This window comes from Mrakia frigida, assembly GCF_051309035.1.
Source record: "Mrakia frigida strain ATCC 22029 unplaced genomic scaffold BDY24scaffold_11, whole genome shotgun sequence".
In the NCBI taxonomy this organism is placed as follows: Eukaryota; Fungi; Basidiomycota; class Tremellomycetes; order Cystofilobasidiales; family Mrakiaceae; genus Mrakia; species Mrakia frigida.
Genome location: NW_027481270.1, coordinates 77687 through 96303, shown reverse-complemented (window position 1 = coordinate 96303; position 18617 = coordinate 77687). Strand labels below are relative to the sequence as shown.

General features: G+C 54.4%; 8 protein-coding genes across 8 annotated transcripts; 4 read left to right on the top strand and 4 right to left on the bottom strand.

The window, feature by feature from the left end:
- The first annotated feature begins 1129 nt into the window (after positions 1-1129).
- BDY24DRAFT_24235 (uncharacterized protein) lies at positions 1130-2194 on the top strand. The gene is made up of 3 exons (XM_076636725.1): positions 1130-1288; positions 1395-2028; positions 2145-2194. The coding sequence occupies exons 1-2, from the start codon at positions 1213-1215 to the stop codon at positions 1766-1768; spliced, it is 450 nt and encodes a 149-aa protein (XP_076497612.1). The 5' UTR covers positions 1130-1212; the 3' UTR covers positions 1769-2028; positions 2145-2194.
- On the top strand, positions 1890-3361 carry BDY24DRAFT_24224 (uncharacterized protein). Its single transcript, XM_076636724.1, has 4 exons — positions 1890-2028; positions 2145-2384; positions 2652-3249; positions 3328-3361. Coding segments are annotated over exons 1-4 (858 nt in total). The 5' UTR covers positions 1890-2009; the 3' UTR covers positions 3329-3361.
- A 771-nt stretch (positions 3362-4132) lies between these two features.
- RIO1 (protein kinase RIO1) lies at positions 4133-7310 on the top strand (the record flags this gene model as incomplete). Its single annotated transcript, XM_076643274.1, has 7 exons — positions 4133-4469; positions 4642-5090; positions 5229-5433; positions 5579-5702; positions 5803-5943; positions 6099-7035; positions 7206-7310. 7 exons carry the CDS (start codon positions 4133-4135, stop codon positions 7308-7310), a joined length of 2298 nt encoding a protein of 765 aa, XP_076497610.1.
- A 138-nt stretch (positions 7311-7448) lies between these two features.
- On the bottom strand, positions 7449-10287 carry BDY24DRAFT_409308 (pectin lyase-like protein; the record flags this gene model as incomplete). The annotated part of the gene is made up of 17 exons (XM_076642817.1): positions 7449-7683; positions 7765-7930; positions 8004-8045; positions 8106-8235; positions 8318-8396; positions 8515-8578; positions 8679-8705; positions 8800-8813; positions 8922-8971; positions 9027-9052; positions 9127-9187; positions 9268-9331; positions 9439-9508; positions 9599-9655; positions 9741-9840; positions 9962-10020; positions 10210-10287. 17 exons carry the CDS (start codon positions 10285-10287, stop codon positions 7604-7606), a joined length of 1167 nt encoding a protein of 388 aa, XP_076497609.1. The 3' UTR covers positions 7449-7603.
- Positions 10288-10900: 613 nt separating this feature from the next.
- Positions 10901-12860, bottom strand: BDY24DRAFT_385213 (uncharacterized protein). Its single transcript, XM_076639929.1, has 5 exons — positions 12512-12860; positions 12332-12397; positions 12198-12237; positions 12045-12103; positions 10901-11936 (listed from the first exon to the last, which is right to left on the bottom strand). Exons 1-5 carry the CDS (start codon positions 12545-12547, stop codon positions 11310-11312), a joined length of 828 nt encoding a protein of 275 aa, XP_076497608.1. The 5' UTR covers positions 12548-12860; the 3' UTR covers positions 10901-11309.
- Positions 12861-13987: 1127 nt separating this feature from the next.
- On the top strand, positions 13988-15672 carry BDY24DRAFT_385208 (uncharacterized protein). Its single transcript, XM_076639928.1, has one exon. It carries the CDS (start codon positions 14095-14097, stop codon positions 15280-15282), a length of 1188 nt encoding a protein of 395 aa, XP_076497607.1. The 5' UTR covers positions 13988-14094; the 3' UTR covers positions 15283-15672.
- On the bottom strand, positions 15671-17104 carry BDY24DRAFT_24124 (uncharacterized protein). Its single transcript, XM_076636719.1, has one exon. It carries the CDS (start codon positions 16812-16814, stop codon positions 16059-16061), a length of 756 nt encoding a protein of 251 aa, XP_076497606.1. The 5' UTR covers positions 16815-17104; the 3' UTR covers positions 15671-16058.
- Positions 17032-18397, bottom strand: BDY24DRAFT_369631 (uncharacterized protein; the record flags this gene model as incomplete). Its single annotated transcript, XM_076638067.1, has 6 exons — positions 17032-17196; positions 17292-17358; positions 17416-17536; positions 17615-17884; positions 17962-18031; positions 18107-18397. The coding sequence occupies 6 exons, from the start codon at positions 18395-18397 to the stop codon at positions 17032-17034; spliced, it is 984 nt and encodes a 327-aa protein (XP_076497605.1).
- Positions 18398-18617: the final 220 nt, after the last annotated feature.

Sequence of the window (18617 nt, the reverse complement as noted above, 5' to 3'; positions counted from 1 at the left end):
GTCTTCGAGCAGTAGAATCGAGGTGGAAGGGAGTTACTTGCCTTTCTTGCTCGGTGGGAAGGAGAAGGAGGAGAAAGAAGTGGAATGGAGGGAGAAGAGTGGGAAGGGAGGGAGGAGGAGTTTCGGAGGGCTGAATAAGGATGTTGAGGTGAGTTTGAAGGATTTCTTTTTTAATCAGGGAGGAGAGTGATAGATTTAGGAGTCCTAGGTTGGGTCTGGGTTTCACTGGGAAGAGTTGGGGAGGGACGGGTGAGCTCGAGAGGGAGAGGGAAGGAAGTGAAGCTCAAATTGTTGAGCTCAACTTCTTGAGGGATTGGCCCTTCCTTCCTACTGAAGAACGGGCAAAAGTAAATGCAGATCTTGCAGTCATCTTACAGCTATACATACATATCTCATCTTCAACTCCAACTTAGCAGGAACTTTCTCGCTCCTCTCTCAACTCGCTGACTCCCTCCTCCCTCTCTCCTCCACCCTCCAACCCTCCCTCTCCTCAGAAACTCTCCCTCCCCCCAGCACCCATCATCACCACCCCTTCCGCCCCTGAACCCTCCTCCGAACCCACAACGTTCAACAACGCTCCCGGTCTCTCCATGATCGACTCCTCGGCTCCCTCCACCTCTTCTTCCCAACCTCCCTCCGTCTCCGTCTCCGTCGCTCAACCCTACCAACCCCGCGTCGCTCCCTCGATAGCAGCAGGAACCATCACCCTCAACGCTCCAGCTCACGAAGGTCCTGGTCGACCAGGAGGTCCTTCTTCTAAACCTGGGTTCGTTCGTCCCAAAGGATTCGAGGACGTTGCTCCCTCGTCTTCTGCTTCAGGATCGACGTCGAAACCGAAAGGCTCGAAGAAGAGGAAATCAGGAGAGGTGGAAGCTCCTGCTGGTGGTGGATTGCTGAGGTTGGGAGAGTTGGGTCTGGCGGAACTGGTTGGGGAGGGAGGAGAGGGAGAGGGAGGGGAGGAGGACGCGAAGATCAAGAAGCATGGGAGGAAGAACAAGGATCGGAAGAGGGCTAGGAAGGAGGCTGAGATGAGGGGTGGAGGATGAGAATAGAGAGGTTGATGATGAGATGGTTCGTTTGAGTTCCAGTTACCGTCGAGCACGAGAGGCGGAGTGAGAGTGAGCTAGAGAGAGGCGACGCGTCGTCGAAGTCGTCCTTTCGCGTGCCATTCGTGTTCCCTCCCGCGCTTTCACGCTTCCCCTAGTAGCTGTCATGTCCGTTTCTATCCCCGCAGTCAGAACACCAAAGGCTCAGAGTGGAGTTCAGGACGAGAGCAGGCATTGGAAAGGTGCGTCGTCGTCGTCGTTTGCGTTTCTTCTCTCTGCTCCTTCCTTCCTCCGTCGAGACCGAAACGAACTGACGCTTTCCCCCGTTGTTTCTTGATCCGACGACAGATCAATCGAAAGGTCTCCTGAGATCGCTGTCGTATATATCGGCTCTTCTCAAGCACGAGTCGTCGAGGCGAGCCTCCCCTTTTTCCCCTCCCTCTCTTCATCCTGCTCAAAAACCCCTCCGGGCCTCGTATCTCAGCTATTCCTCCCATCCCTCTAGTACCACTACCAACCCTCGTACGGCTCACGTGCAACAAGCCACACAAAAACATCCACGGTTTTTTCTTTGGACAGGTGTTTCGTTCAGCCCAACTCCGCGCTCCGACCGACCCACAGGCAGGGGAGGCAGGGAACCGAACGAGCTCTCCCTGACTTTTATGCTGTCCTATCTGCTTTCTTTCCCTTCAACCACCACCACCACCGTCACTTTCCTTTAAACCCCTTCCTCCCTATCCCTCTTGCTCTCGTCTATAAGGACTCACTGCCCATCTTCGCTTGCCTCCCTCTTCAATCAAGCACTGAAGTTGATCGGTGCCTTGCTCCTGAGCTCGTCCCTTCTCGTCCCTCCTTTGCTTCTTCTTTGGTCGACTTTGAACTTTCCTCTCTTCTTATCCACCGAACCCACCACCTTGCCCTCTTCCTCTCTACTACTTCCCGCTCTCCTCTCGCCCAAAAAAAATGAACGACAACCACGAAGGTGAGCTCTCTCTCTTGTCTCAGCTCGAGTCGTCGCTTCCGCGATCTCTCCTCCTCCCTCTTCTTATCTCTTACGAGCTGACTCTCCCTCTCCTTGCTTGCTTCTTCTTCTTGTAGAATCCACTCCCTCTCTTCTTCTTCTTCACCAACAGCACCACCACTTCCGTTCGACGTCAGTCCCTACGCTTACAACCTCTCCTCCTCCTCTCGAAGACAACGAAATCGAACCGGGAGCCGAGACGGGGCGAGGAGGATCGAGATGGAGCACAGGAGGGAAAGGGAACAACGATCTTTGGTTCGGATCGGAAGGGAGGTTGGGTCAGAAGAGACCTTCGCTGAGGGTTTTGGTTCATTCGGGTGAGTAACAAGTTGTATATAGTTTCGAAGGAGAAGGGAGGGAGGGAGAGGGAGAGGGAGAGGGAGAGGGAGAAGGAACGGATCCTGCCTCCTCGAGCTCCTCTTTCGCTTCTCGTTGTATGCACAAGCTCGAGCATCTCCGCCTATCGAATCCCTCCTTCCTCCTCTTCCTTCCGGATCTTCCTCGCTCCAAAAAAAAAACTCCGCTCGTCGGTCGTACAGAAGCTGACGCCCGTTTCCTCCCCGCTCCCTCCCTCTCTCTCTCAGCTCCCCTCCCCTCCCATCCAACCTTCTCCTCCTCCTCTCCTCACCACCTCCACCCTCCCACTCTCATCCTCACTCCCGCCTCTCCTCCTCCCGATCCAATCCACCCTCGAAACAACAACAACAACAACAACAACAACAACAACAACATCCCGCACTCCCTCTCCTCGCCTTCCCTCCCAACCCTCTCGTTCTTCAACAACAACAATTGCAACTACAAACGATCCTCCACCTTACCCTCCCTCTCCTCCAAGCTCTACGACCAACAAGCTCTTCTCACTCCAGCACCTTACTCGCCTACTTCACCCTCCGCTCGAAGGTTCACGACGACTAACAGCAGATCAAGCAAGAAGGATTCGATCGATCTCACCTTGCTTCCTCTGTACGAGGAGCGACAGAGGGTTTACAGAGGGAGAGGAGAGAAAGCGTTGGAGAGGTTGTCGAGGTTGATGGCGCTGTTGATGCTGTTGCTGGCAGGAGTGATTGTGCTGAGGGTGCTGGGGGACGTGTGGGTCGCGAAGAGGCAGGAGAAGTCGTGGAGCGGCGGGGAGGTTGTTGTTGTTGGGAACGGGAGTCGAGGTGGGATGGTGATGAGGTTCTGGTGAGTTGAAGACTCGAGATATATTTCTTCTCGAAAGGAGGAGCTGACCTTCTCTCGTTTGCTCGTCGTCGAACACAGATCGTCTCTCGTCCTCGTCCTCGTCGCGTCGCTCCTCGTCTCTCTTGCACCCTCTCCTGCCCACTCTCTATCCCTCTCTCTTCTGGACTTTCACCGTCTCCCTCTCTTTCGGACACTCTCCTATCCAACGAACTCTACTCCTCTCCTCCTCTGTACATATTCTCCCGCTCACTCGTTCGCTTCCCTTTTGCTTTATCCCGTCGTCTCTCTCCTGTCTCGAAACCCACTTTTGAACTTCTTCATACCCACCCACCCACCCACCCACACTCTCCTTACGAACTATAATCCCTTTTTGATTACTTTTTCTTCACTCTCCCTCACATAGATAAAACCCTCCCTCGTTCGTTTTCTCGTCTCTCGACCCTCCTCGCTCCTACCTCAGACGTACGCTCCTTCTTTTTGCTTAGTTCCTATTAGACCCCACGCTCCCTTTGCTTCTTTCACCCTCGCCCTCTCGCACACTCTCTTTTCCTTGATTCCTCTGTCAAATGCATGCCTAATATGTATACGCTTTGCGAGAGGGAAGGCCGGGTCAGTAACTCCCAAAAAAGGAAACGGTCGACGCAGTTTCAAAATCTCACCGCCGGGTCCTCCTTCTTTCCCTCCCCAACTCTCAGCTTTGAAGCAGACCAGCTTCCTTTTCCTTTTCAACCTACGCATCGTTAGGAGGCTTTTGGAATCGGATATATAATCGAGAAACGTAAGTCCTCGTCCAAAGCTTTCTGCTTCAAGAACGAAAGGAAGAAAGGGCAAAAAAACGACGAGCTCACCTCCTTCCCTTCCTTCTTTCCCTCAAGGCGCCAAAATGTCGGACCCTTCCCAATTCGACGACGCCGACACCGACCTCACCTCCTCTGCTCCTCTCCCCACGCCCGACTACGCTGCTCCTCGTCAACCTGGCGTGACTTACATCGACGACGACGCTCCGTCGACTCGACAACCTTCGACTCGAGAACCGATTTCTGACCTCCGAGCTGAAGCAGAGTCGTTGCAGCAGCAGTTGGTTTGGGACGATTATCCTGATGGGGTTGATGATGATGATAACGAGGAAGAGGAGGTTTGGGATGAGAGTGAGGAGGAGGAGGAGGAGATGATGAGGAGAGGGGAGGTGAATGATGAGGATTGGGAAGGAGCGGAGAGAGGTGAGTGCAAAGCGTTTCGTTTACTTTTTGGAGCTTCTAGGATACGGAGTGGCAGAGAGAGTGTGTGCATGTAGTCGTTTGCTCTGTGACGAAGTAGGAGCTGTAGAGCGAGCGAAGAACGAAAGGAAAGGGAATTGAGCTCGAGCTGACACTTTTCGTCTTTCCTCTCCAGACTTCTCGAAACAATACAACCGTCTCCGTCAATACCACAACGTCACCTCCGGCTCCTCCAACCCTTCCTCCACCACCAACTCAACCTCCAAAGCTTCAACCACCAAACTCTCCTCCGCCGCCGTCCCCCTCCCAGCTCTCAACCGACCTCGTCGCGCGCCTCCCACCAAACCCTCCTCCTCTTCCACCACCACCACCCAAGCAACCGGAGGAGGTGACTCCCACTCCGCCAACCCCATCATCCTCTCTCGGTTGCTCAACCTGGACCCTTACGCTCCTGGACCGTCCGTGAACAGGAAGGCTGCGAGCGAGAAGGCCAACCAGAAGGATAAAGCCGATCGAGCGACTCAGGAGCAGGTGCTGGATCCGAGGACGAGGTTGGTGTTGGTGAAGATGCTGAACAGGGGGGTGTTGAGGAAGGTCGAGGGGTGTGTTTCGACGGGGAAGGAGGTGAGTCTTCTGTTTTTTCGACTTTTTCGGTCGCGTCGCGTCGCTTTGCTCGGTCTTCCGTTTTGAGCTCACGTTCTTGTCTCTGCTACCTTCGTGCTCGTTCCCCCGTGCTCGTTTGTTCTTCGCTCGTTTCCTCAGGCCAACGTCTACCACGCTCTCCCAGGTCTCACTCCCCTTCCCGCAACTCCCTCCAACCCTCATCCCGTTCCTCTCCCTCCTCACATCGCTCTCAAGATCTACAAGACGTCCATCCTCGTGTTCAAGGATCGAGACAGATACGTTACCGGAGAGCACAGGTTCAGGAACGGTTACGGGAAGGGGAACCCGAGGAAGATGGTTAGGAGTGAGTTCCAACTTTCCGTTTCGTCCTTGTTTTTTTTTTGGGCGTGTGTTTGAAGAGAGTTCGGGAGCGTCGAGGACAGGAAGAGCTTGGAGATGGAGAGACGGATCTGGGATCGCTGACCTTCGTTTTTTTTTGAGTTTGCTAGTGTGGGCCGAGAAGGAGATGCGAAACCTGAAACGACTCGAGAACGAAGGGGTTCGATGTCCTCGTCCGATCGAGGTCAGGGAGAACGTTCTGGCTATGGAGTTCTTGGGGGACGATGAGGGATGGTGAGTTCATGTTTCCCTTCCTTTCAATACTCTCCTCGTTGTCGTTTGTTCGACGCGTCTGACTCTCCTTCGGACGCGTTTCGTTCTGGTTTTTTGTCAGGGCCTCTCCTCGACTGAAGGACGCTCCCGCCATGGAGGTCTCGAAACTCGCCGATCTCTACGCCGAGCTGATGCTCATCATGCGAGTCATGTACCAGAGATGTCGACTCGTTCATGCTGATTTGTCGGAGTACAACATCCTGTGAGCCGCTTTTCTTTCTTTCTCGTTCTCGACGCGTTTCGTCTCGTCTCGTCTCGTCTCGTCTCTTTTTTCTCTCCGCGTGTCGTCTTTGCCTCCCTACGTCTGACTTTTCCATCCCCATCCATCCTGCTTTCTTCCCCCCTTCCTTCCTCCAGATACCACGAATCCCACCTCTTCATCATCGACGTCTCCCAATCCGTCGAACACGACCATCCTTCCTCGTACGACTTCCTCCGGTCCGACATCCGAAACGTTATGGACTTCTTCAAGAAGCTCTCGAAAGGAGAAGTCCGAACGCTCGGGGCTCGAAAAACGTTCGAGTTCATCACTCGAGACGACTTGGGCGGCGGGGGAGGGAGAGGGGGAGGGGTGGTGGAGAGGGAGAAGAAGAGGAGTGGAGAGGACAAGAGGGGGAAGGGAGAGGTGGATGAGGAGATGGAGGGGTGGGAGAGGGTGTTGAGGGAGTGGATCGATGGAGCTGATGGAGGGGAGGTGGATGAGACCGAAGAAGGGGAGGAGGAGGGAGGTGCGAGTACGACGACGACGACGACGACGACGAGGGGAGGAGGAACGGTGTTGAACGACGAGGAGAGTCTCGCCAACCCTTTCGCCTCTACCGCCTCTTCTACTTCTACCACCACCACCACCAGCAAACCCGCCTTCACCCTCCCTCCTTCCTCCGCTTCAGCTCCCTCCTCCTCTTCCTCTTCCTCCTCGTCGCACCTCCCGAAATCCCAACACGAGATCGACCAAGCTCAAGACGAAGCCATCTTCCTCTCGTCCTACATCCCTCGAAACCTCTCGGAAGTCTACGACCCCGAGCGAGACGTGGAGCTCGTCAACCGGGGAGAGGGAGCCGACTTGATCTACGCTCGGTCGGGGGGAGTGGGGATCGTGGGTGTGGATGGAGTGGTGAAGAAGTCGGCATCGGGGAAGAAGAAGGTCGGGTTCGAAGGGATCGACGAGGAGGACGACGACGAGGAGGAGGAGGAGGAGAGCGAGGGAGAGGGGAGTGGGAGTGAGGAGGAAGGGGAGGAGTTTGAGAAGGGGGCGCCTAGAGGGAAGAGGCATGAGGATCGGGATGCTAAGAAGGTGAGTTTTTTTTTTTTTTTTTTTCTTTTCCCCACTCGTTTGAGCTCGATGGAACGACGCGTCGTTGAAGAGCAAAGGGAAGATCGACCGAACCGAACCGAACCGAACCGACCGCTGACTTGACTTCCGTTTTTTCTCGACTTGGGTCTTTTTTTTGCGTGGTTTCGCAGGAGAGGAAGAAGGCTCTGAAGGAGGAGGTTCGAGAGAAGAGGAAGGACAAGATCCCCAAGAAGGAGAAGAAGAAGAAGATCAAGCAGACGACTTCGAAGCAGTAATTAACCGTATAGTACTTGGCAGACGATCTCAATGCGGCCCATCTTTTTTTTCGTTCTTTTTTTTCGAGGTTGGGGAAGAGAGGAAGGGAGGCGAGAAGCAAGGGAATGGGGAGGAAAGGTCGACGCGTCGTCTTCAGCTCGAACTTGATTGCTCCCCAGCAAGCTCTCCGCCCCTGAGAAGAATTCGTAGAGAGAGAAAAGGCATCAAGATCGAGAGATGAAATAAGGGCTATGGTACCGTTCCCACAAGGTGAAGAAAGAGAAGACGAAGACCAGAGAAGAAGCGTTTTCGTTTAGACCTCGGTGCATGGGAAGTCGAGGCCCGTCTCAGGGGTGATGTGTGAGCAGAGGTAGGTAGCGGTTCCGTTAGGAGCTGAAAGTCAAAGGTGAGCTCGCGTCAGACTAGTCTAACAGGGTTGAGAGAACGAGAGTCCACGAGGAAAGAACGACTCACGACGCAGATCAGTCCCGACGGCAGTGATACCAGTGCAGTTCTGCGAACATTTGATCGAGACGACGGTTCCGTTGGTGAGTTTCCCCGACGAGGTCCCCTTGATGTTGATGTAGTGGACGTCGCTGATCCTGAGGGTTGCTGGGTAGGCTTTGCATTGAGCCGCGGTCTGAAGAGCGAGTCGAGGAGAGACGCGTCAGAATTGAGCGTTCTGCTGAAGAAAGGAGAGGGATAGTGCTCACAGTCATGTAGCATTGGTCGATGAGGATGGGAGTGTCGGTATTCTGGAAACGGAGCAGAGTCAGCGAGTTGCGAGAAAGAATGGAAAGGGAAGCCGTGCTCACCTCAATGTAGAAATCGGAGAAGGTGATGTTCTTCACGTAACCATCTCCTCCTCCGGAAATGAACTGAGTATCGTTAGATCCACCGAAGACCTTGATTCTTGCACCCTGCTGAGCGTTCAACATTGTGATGCTGTGAAAGTCCGACGCGTCGACGAAGGAGGTCAGTCGAACTCGTAAAAACGTTGGCCGCGTAGATATGATCCGGGACCCACTTCTTGACGAAGACGTTTGCTACGATATCTGTCTCTCCAGCGTATTGGCCGAGAGAGCCGACTGAAATCCCGTGGGAACCTGAGGTGAGAGAGAAAGGTCAGCGACGAGCTCAAACTTCCCTTTCTTCCCCTCCTGTCGCTCTTCTTCATTCAAAAAATCTCGAGCTCAGCTCTAAAGAAGGAACTTGAAGACGTACCGTTGCACCAGAGGTTCTGGACGTCCACAAATGTCGAGTTAGGTTTGAACGAAACGCAATCGTCCTGCACGTCGTGAAAAGCCAAGAAGTAGGTGAGCCTCACTGTGTCCTTGTTCTTTTCGAGGTGACACAAAAAAAGGCGTCGAGAAGAAGTCAGCACCTACCTGGTTGTTGATCCAGCTGTTCTTGATCTGGAAAGCGAGAGAGAAAGAAACACAACAAAATCAGAAAGGTTAGATCTCGCAACCGAGCTCGTGGAGGCTGCCTCTCCGAGCTTCGACTTACAGTGACGTGATCACCTGAGACGAACCGAGGACCGAACGAAGCGATTTGAGAAAAGATGGGTCAGTACCAGAAGAGGCGAGAGGAAAACGCGACTCGTCGAAGGCGAACTCTCATCAACTCACTTCGGTAGATGTCCCATCCATCCGAGTTTGCAGTCTTGATCGTAGGTAGCCTGGATCCAGAGGTTATCATACGTGACGTAGGAGGAGTTGTAGACGAATAGAGACCAGAAAGGCGAGTTCACAATCGCAATCTGGGCATGCGGAACGCAACGAAAAGCCAGTGAGAAGGAAGCAGTTTTGAAGTTGGACGAGGATTGGAACTTACATCTTTCACGAGGACATCTTTAGCGAAACCAACGGTGAGAGGAACGGGTCGAGAGAAGGTTCTGGACTCGAACGAAAACAGCGACGCGTCGAAGGAAAGTCAGCTCGTCCCTCTTTCTGCCCTGCGGAGTTCAGATCTCACCTCGAGCTACCACCAGCGACTCCAGCGTTCCCGGATCGAGCGAACTGCTCCCACCAGATCTGACCTGTTATAAATCGAACGAGGGAGAGGGGACCAGGCTCAGCTTAACCAAATTGAAGGCCTGGACTGTTCGCCTTCCACTTCGCCCCTAGCCGTCGTCACTCCACTCACCATTGGCGTCAATGGTTCCTCCTCCAGAGAGTGTGATTCCAGTTCCCGAGAGGAGCCAGAAAGTCGTGGCCTGTTCCAGGTTGAGAAAGCACATCGACGCGAACCCGATCAGCCTCGACAACTCCTTCGTCCACCTTTCGCTTCAGTTCTCGATACTCACGTTCTGGTAGGTCAAGAATATTGAGGCAGGAGACCAGTAAGCCATGTCGGCTGTGTACTGGGAAAGGGAAGAGTGATGTCAGGACGAGAGGTCAGGCTATTTTGTTTCGTTTTGGTCTCTGTTATCCCTTCGAACGACTCACTTGAATCGTTCCCGTCAAGTTGATGTCGACATCGGTGAGCGTAGTGTTGAGCACTCTTCCAACGGTGTAATGACCAGGGAGCTCGATGGTGGCTTTGTTGCTGAAAGAAAGATAGCAAGGGAAGGTCAGCGGGAAGAGATGAGAGGAACCGTCGCGCGATTCGCTCTACTGGACGTCTTTCGAGGGAGGTTCTAGATAGGTAGTAGAAATATCGGCCTCACCTGCAGACTGAGAAAGCGTAGATGAGGGCAGGAGAATCATCTTGCGCTCGTCCGAGGGGCTGAGACGTCGTGAACGCAAATCGGAAAGTCAGCGTTCTCCTGCTTCTCCTCATCTCCGCACTGCAGGATGTGTAATAGAAGACCACTCACAGTCACAACACATTTGTTTCCCGATATTTTGACCTAGCCAAAACGAATGGAGGTCAGCTTCGGCTTCGCGATGAAGGGGTCAAAGGAACGAAACTGACCTGAGGGTTCGTCGACTTAGGCAAAGCTACGACTGAGGTGACGAGACTCAAGAGGGATAGAGCGACTGTGAAGAGCATCTGGAGACTTCTGGCAGGTTTTGAGGGAAGACTGAGAGAGATGTGGTGTGGGGAGAAGAAAGAAAGAAGAAACCAAATCGCCGGTTGAGCCTTTTGGCGGTCTACTTTGCGCCCGTCGGGGCGGTATAGAACGGACCGGATCAGCATGCAGGGTCACGAACGATGGAAAACATGCTAGACGATCCTGTATCTATTTCGGGGACATGTCGACGAGCAGGGAGGGCGCTGGAGAGGTCCGGACTGATCCCGCACGATCGTCTCAAAGACGCGTTCAAGCTGGCTGGAGAGAGTTTATTTTATTTCATTTTTTGTGTTGATCTGGTTTGGAAGAGTCTCTAGTACTAGCCTGTTAGATGGTCGTGAGTGAGGAAACAAAGGAAAAAAGAGGAGGGCGAGATGCGGTTTGAGGTCAACTCGAAATGAGCTCGACCTCTTTCCTCCTCCTCTTTTTGATAGGTCCCTCACGACCGCCAGCATCCAAGATTTCGCAGATCTTTAACTTCTTCCCCTAGAACACCCTCCTCTCTATACCCCTACACCGAGTTCGCTCCTCGAAAATGGCCAGCAGCGACGTTCCCTCGCCTTCTTCCCTCTCCCTCCTCCCTCCTCCTCCTCCTTCAGCCTCACCTTCCTCTTCCTTTCTTCTTCCTCCTCCACCTCCCTCCTCCCGTCCCACTCGTCCTATCCCCATCGAAATCTACAACCACATCCTTCACTTCATCTTCGGTCGCCACCTTCCTATCCCTCTTGAACCTCGACAGGACGAACCTCCTTCCCTCTCGCCCCTCCTCCCTCTCACCCTCGTCTCCAAAGGTCTCCGAGAACTCGTCCTTCCCTTCCTCTACCACCACCTCATCATTCGTCAATCCGAGTCGTGGATCCAACTCTTCGATCCCACTCAAGGACTCCTCGTCGGAGAAGGAGAGGAGCAGACGAAGAGGAGAGGATGGGTCAAGAAGCTGAGCTTCCGTCAAGAGTCCTTCCCCATCTCCTCTTGGACTCCCTCCAAGAACGCACCCAGGTCAGCAACCTGGCAGGGCCCAACGCTCAACATGCACCCTCTGGACTACTCCGGCCTGAACAATCTGGAGGAGGTCTGGGTCGGGACATGGGGGGACGACGATCTCGTCCGGAGACAGGTCCACGCTGCTCTCGCCCTCGAGATGGAAGGAGGACCGTGGAGGGACGGCCTCGTGGCTTCCTTCGCCGCCAGGGGAGAGAGAGCTGTTGAAGAACGGCTCGCCATCTACATCCGAGAGGACTTGGTGGACATTCGCTCCGAACGACAAGCTGCTTCCCTCCTTCCTCTCCTCGATCAAACGCGTCCTCCCGTACTCCACACCTCCGTTGACACGATCATCATCAAGGATCCTACGATTTCGTTGCGTCACCCTTTCGACATCATACTTCACGCCTCGGAGCTTGATTGGGGAGCAGATACGGTTGAAGACTTCAACGACTGGATGGTCCGGACGATGGACGTGTTCGGTCGATCGTTTCCCTCGTCGAGGTTCAACCTCGATCTCGCCGTCGTATATCTGGACCAGGAGGAGAGAGAACTCCTCCTCATCTTGCTGAGTGAGGATCGTTGGAAGAAGGACGAGGCTGGGTGGTTGACGAGGGATTGAGAGGTCGAGTCGAGAAGACTTGTGAGTTCTCCCTTCGTCGCGTCGAGCGGTTTCTTTCTTCACTTCCCCTTGATCTTCTCCGTTCGCACTTACTGGAACTGACTCCCACCCTTTTTTACCCTGCGTCAGGTGGTCGAATAGCAGTGGGAGAAGATGGGGGGTGGGTCTAAGCCCTTGGAAGACGAGATGTGAGGGCGAGTTCGTCCCTACTTCTTCTCCTTCCTCCCTTTCTCCTTTCTTTTGCTAACCTCAAGCGATCCCGTTGTTCTTTTCCTTCTACAGCGCTTGGTCTTTTTGAGATGTTGGATCGTTCGTTTCGAAGGTTTGCCTCCTCAGATCCTAATCTTTCGACGCGTCGAGTTGTCGAACCGAACCTGACGCGCTTCGCCTTTCTTTCCCCTCCTCTCTTTCTTCAGTTCGAGCCTCTCACCGATATTCGATAGCTTCAAGGAGTGAAACTCGGTACGGTCCCGGTCTTTCGAGTGAGTTGTTCTCTCCTCCTTCTTCTCTGTTCTCGAAACGATCCAGTTCGGCGCGTCGTCGTCGTCGTCGTTGTTACTGACTCTGTCCCTTTTTTTCATCTGCTCGCTTCGCAGGACTGAGCGAAAGCTCCCTTTCGAATGGATGGACATGATGCATCCTTCGCTCCCCCATTACTCCTCGAAAGCAAGAAAAGGGCAAAGCCTGAGCGACCGTTCTCTCTTTCAGCCCTCCCTAGCTCGCCTTTGGGTCCTTCTTTCTCCCACTTCTCGAATGATACACATAATTTCCTCCTCCCATCGTTCTCATGTCCCGTATCTACTAAACTTCCTCCTCGCTACTAAACGTTTCCCAAATTTGATTGAATCCATCGCAGCTTGGTTACTCACCAGCAAGAAAAGCGTCGACGTGGAGCTTTTGGGACGGAACCTTCTCGGGGAGCTCACCCCAAAGCGCCCTTCTCTCTCTCTCTCTCAAACCACCACCCCACCACCCACCCAACAAACCCAAGAATCAAAACAACCCCCTCTCCCTCTTCCTCTTCTCTCTCGAACCCAAGCGCATGCCTCCTTCCAACTCCAACTCTAGCAACAAGAAACGTAAAGCTTCCGTGGCTCCTTCTTCGAACGGTGGAGGAGGAGGGGAGGAATCCGGTGGGGAGGACGGAGGGGAGAAGATTGGGACAGGGACGGGCAAAGGGGATGTGAATGAACCTGGGATATCACAGTGAGTAAAATTAACATCGTTTTTCCTTTCGTGTGTATAGGTTCGTGGTGGAGGGAGGGAGAGAGGGAGAAGGGAGGGAGGGAGGGAGGGTCGGGGCTGTGGGAAGAGAGCATGTCAATGTCATCCTCTCTTCGTTCCTCTCTTCCTCTGAAGCGAGCTCGTTGCTTGATCTTCTCTCGAGATCGAGCATTCGTAGGAGTCTCCGATCTCTATACAAGATGGTTTCTTGTCGATGCGAAAAATCTATCCTCGATCGTGACGAACTTGATTCGAGCTCGACCGCTGACTGACTCCTCCACCTCCTCGTTTCCTTCCTTCCTTTCCCTTCCCTTCCCTTTTTTGCAGGAGCGAATCCCGACGACGAGCTAGAGTCCTTCGTGAGTGTTCCGAAACCCAAGTTTTTTCTTTCCCTCTTCCTCTCGATTCTTTCTCAGAGGAGTTGTGAAGCGGTCGGAGCTTTCTCAATCAAAAGGTTGTTTGGCTGACTGTTCTTCCCTTCCTTCCCTCTCTCTCTCTTCCCTTTTTCTACAGGAAACCGAGCTTCCGCCCAACGATCTCGAGACGCCAAGAAGAACCACCAGCAAGCCCTCGAGGATCGAGTGAGAGAACTCGAACTCGCTCTCGCTCAGGCTACCCTTGGAAACGGCGCTCCCTCCTCTTCAGCAGCCCTCCCTGTCCCTTCCTCATCGTCGTCGTCGTCCACTCTCCTCCCGATCGGCGTCCCTGCCTCGGCTCCTCTCGCTCCTCCTCCTCCCAACCCAGCCTGGCTCGCCAGACGTCGAGAACTCGAGAGGGAGAACTCGGAACTTCGAGGACGAGTTGGCAAGCTCGAGGAGCTCGTTCGAGGACTCGTCGGTGTGCTCGGTCGAGGAATGGAGAACTCGTCCTCGTCGACGATGGAGGCTGGTCCTTCGCAGGTCGGTGGATTCCACCAGCAGCAGCAGCAGCAGCAGCAGATGGAGCAGGAGAAGGGATGCAAGATGGAGGTGGACGACGCAGGGTGGACGTTGGGCGGAGAGGTCTCTCCCGCGTCGTCGTCGAATCTGGATCTCACCTACTCTCCTTCGTCGAACAACCCGTCCACCCTCAACCAGGCTTCTACCCTCGGATCTCCCTCGACTTCCTCCTATCCTTCCAACTCACCCTACCTCTCCCTAGGATCGTCGGCTCTCCCTCCTTCTCCTCCAGCCCTCGACTTCCCCACCCAAACCTCGGACCACCCCTACGCCTACCCTTCGGATCCCTCCTCCTCCTCCTCCTCCAGCACCACCAACAACACCCTCTTCTCCCCAACCCTGGACTTCAGCTCCTTCCTCAACTTCCCCTCCTCCCGACCTTCCACACCCAACTTTCTCCTCTCGTCGCCTTCCAACGCCCTTCACCTCTCGAACCCTTCCTCCTCCTCCGGCTCCTTCTCCTCCTCTCCCCACGACTCGAACGTTCTCACGTCCCCATCCTCTTCGACTTCAACGAATCCGCCATCAGCACGATGGCTCCCCCAGCAGCGGGCTTCGTCGATTTCGTCGGACGGGACTTCAAGAACTTTGAGCACGGCTTTGGATCAGCAGCAGCAGCAGGTCGGTTCTTCGACGGCAACGGCAACGGCAACGACAACTCCTCTTCCTCTCCTACCCCTCTCGACGACTCCTTCTTCATCTTCGGGGGTTTCCCTCACTCCTCGAATGGCTCTCCTCCCGATCAACAAGCCTCCCGCCAACGAGCCGAGGAAGAAGAAGCAGCAGCCCTCGTCGTCGTCAGCAGCAGCGGAAGCCGCCGCTCAGGATCGACTCCGAGCTTCCCGCTCCGGTCTGGGTCGAGGCTCGAGGTTCCTAGGGAGGGTCTTCAGGGGTGCGGCGGCAGCGTTGACGGAGCAGACCTCGTCGATGGGAGGACCAAGCAGTGGTGGGATGGTCTCCTCGACATCCACTTTGACTTCAACTTCCACCACACCGTTTTCGCCGTTCCTGATGAACATGCCGATGCCGCGGTCCCAGACGCCTGGGAGGGGGTTCGCGGGGAGAGCGGTCGAGAAGGGGACGATGCAGATGGCTGTGTGAGGAGGAGCAGGAGCAGGAACGAGGGAGGGCAGGAGGAGGAGGTGGATTGGGTGTTTTGCGCGGAGGTGATGGGGTTGGCGGTCGGGAGGACGATGAGGGCTTGACGGACTTTCTAATCTTTCCTCCTCTTTCTATGTAGCACTTGGCTTTTTTCCTTCTCTCGATATTTTACTTTACAAACTCTACCTTAATCCACCTCTTCTTCCCTTCTCTTTCGTCGTTCTTCCCCGTCCCTACCCTCTCTCTCTCTCTCCTCTCTTCTCCCCTTTCTTTCTTCCTCTTCCTCTTCTTCTCCTTCTTCTTCTTCTTCTCCCTTTTCTCCTTCCTTCCCCCGACTGTTCCTCCTCTCCTGCTTTTCCCCTTTCCCGTCTTTCTCAACGAGAGACGGGAGGGGTGAAAGCGGGTCTGAGTTTAGAGCGTAACGTTGGGGGATTTTGGGGGACTTGGGTGGGGAGGGTTGGGAGTTGGGAGGGGGAGGTTGGAAGGCGAGGGGTTGGGGGTTGGATGAGAAACGGGAACGGCAAGGTGGGTTGAAGGGGAAGGACGACACCTTTGTTCGTTTCGTTTCGTTTTCGTTTTTTATGATCTTTTCGATCTCTTCTTTTTAGCTTTGCTATTACGTTAGTCTAGTGCTTTTTCGATTTACAATGGGCTGGGTTCTCTCCTCTCTCGATTGGGGGTTCGTGTTCTTGGAAAAGTACTGTCGAAGAGGACCGAGGAAGAGTTTCGGTTGAAGAGACGAAGAGGGAAGACGCGTCGTCGTCCTTTCTCTTCTTCTTCCCACTTCCAGTTCTCAGAACGAGAAACTGAACAACGTGTTCTCATCAAACTAAACGGGCTCTCAGCCCACGAAGCTCCGAACTTCAAAGCTTCCCTCACCTCACCACCAACCCTCCTCCTCCTCCTCCTGAACACGATGAGCGCTGCTCGACCCTCTCCTTCCACCTCCACCTCCCTTCTCCGAAAGCATCGAACCAACCCTCAACTCCATCTCGATCAACCTCAGCGCTGACGCGGATCTCCTTCTCGTCGAGCTCTGCTCCTCCACCGCGTCGTCGTCGTCGTCGTCGTCGTCTGAATCCCAAAGGAACCCTCCTGGCAAGACGTCCTCGACTGGGCCGGCGGAGAGGACGATTAAGGGCGCCTGTTCTTCGTCCGAGTCGTCGAGAGGAAGAGGGTGGTTTGCTGGGAGTGGGAGGATCAGAGGGAGTGGGACGTCGTTCGAGTTTAGAGAGGGCGAGCTCGAGTTCGTTCCGAGGGAGGCGTCGTCGTCGGCGGGTTCGGAGACCATCTCTGCGTCGGAGAAATCGTCGAGGTTGAGGAGATCAGGGAGTTGAAGTTGAAGTTGAGGTTGAGGTTGAGGTTCGGGTGAAGCGGAGGGAGAGAGGAGTGGTTGGTGATGTGGTGGGAGGAGAGGGAGCGGGAGTGGATGGTCTGGGAGCGGAGGAGTTGAGATCTGTTCGGATCGAAGAGAGAGAACGAAAAAAAAAGGCCAACGGACCCGAAGATCAGTATCGGGTCTCGTAGAGCTAGAGCGACGAGCGGAGACGTGACGCAGACTGACCTTCAACCACCCAGCCTTCACCTCGTTCAAGTAAACCCTCGCCATCCCCTCCGTCAAAGCTCTCTCGAACATCTCCTCCGCATCTTCCTCCTCTACATCATCGTTTTCCTCCTCGTCCGAGAACGGCTCCCTTCCAGCTTCGTCGTCCTCGTCGTCGTCCCTTCCGTCGGTCGAGGAGGAAGAAGGGTTGGCGAGTTTTCGGAGAGCTGAACGAGTTGATTCGATGAGGATTTGGTTGGAGGCTCGGATTTCCTATTGAAAGCGAGAGAAAGGAGGGATGTGGGGAGGGTCAGGACGAAAGAGAGGGGAGAAAACAGAGGAGGGATCGAGACGCGACTGAACTCACCAAGAACGACGCCTTCGCCTGCTTCCTGACTGACTTCCCAGATCGATGGATGATCTCGGAGAGAGAACCAACGATGCTTTGGAGGTAGGGGAGTTGGAGGTCGAGTTTCTGAAGAACGAGAAAGGAAACGAAACGAGTCAGAGGAAAAGCAGAGACTCGACTAGACGCGTCTTCGTTCGAGAGCGAAGGAGCAAAGAACGAACCTCGAGACGAGCGTTGTGGAAGATGAACGGGTAGTTCCTGCATTGAGGGAAGTCAGAGATGGTCAGTCTAGATGCACGAACAGAAAAATGAAAGAAGAACGAGAAACGAAGAGGATCTGCTCACCTCCCTAGATTGAACCGCACCACCTGAAACATCGCCTTATCCAGCACGTCCACCGCTCCCGTCGACATGTTGGGTCCAGCGAGAGACTTTCCATATACAGCTATGTACTCCTCGAGGTCGTCTGCTCACCGTCAAAGCATAAAGGTAAGGTCAGCTTCGTCCGAAAGCGCATACACTCGCACCGTCTTCGTTGACTCACTCTTGCTCTCTCCCTCTGCTTCCCCTTCCTCCTTCTTGACAGCCACTTCCATCTCAACATCCCGATTCCCTTTCCCCTTCTCCAAAGCAGCACTGGAAGAAGAAACTTCGACGGCTCTCGCCTTCTTCTTCTTTTTCTGACCCTTCTTCTTGGAAGTCGCGACGACCTTCCTCCCCCAGTGCAGCTTGATGTCTAGCCCGACGAGGCGACCTGAGGGACGTGGAGAGGCGTTGGAGGGAGCAGCAGAAGAGCGAGAAGGGTGGAGGAGGACTGTGAAACGAGAGAAGAGGAAGGGAGGAAGGTCAGCTTCGCAGGGAAGAGACGAGGAGAGGAGGGAAGACACGGACAGGAAGTGGATCCGTCTTCGAGAGAGGTTGCAAGGTCCGAGACGAAGTTGAGTCCGAGCAAAGCTTCGTTCTAATTATCGGTAGAGCACGAGAAGAGAGGTCAGATTTGAAGAAGGAAGGAAATTCTGAGAGCACTCAAGCTCACCTCCTCGAACCACCCTCTGACCCTCTCCGCCACCCCACCCACCTCTCCACAACCCAAGCTTCTTCCTCCCAGAAGCATCTCCACTCCGACTGTGAGTGGCTTGCCTCCGTCTCTGTAGATATCGATGACTCGGAGGAGTTTGGAGAGCGAGGTGGTCTTGGGATCGATTTCGGGAGTGTCGGTATGAGAGGAGGAGGGCAGGAGGAGATGATGCTGGAGGGCTAGACGAAGAGGGAGAGGAGAGGTTGGGAGGGAGAGAGTTGAGACGGTGGTGAAGGTTTGAGGATACATGGTCGAGGGAGAGGAGGGGATGGGTGGTGGTTGGAGGGAGGGCAGCGACAGAGGTTGAGCTCGAGCTTTGTGCTGAGAGAGGCGGAGGCGATTCGATGATTGAGATTCGATTCCGGGATATTTGAAGACGTTTCTGCGCAGAGATGATCAGAGTGTAGAGGAGAAGGGCTCTTAGTTAGTAGACAGTGAAGAGGGAGGGCACGCGAGGTGGTGAGCTCGA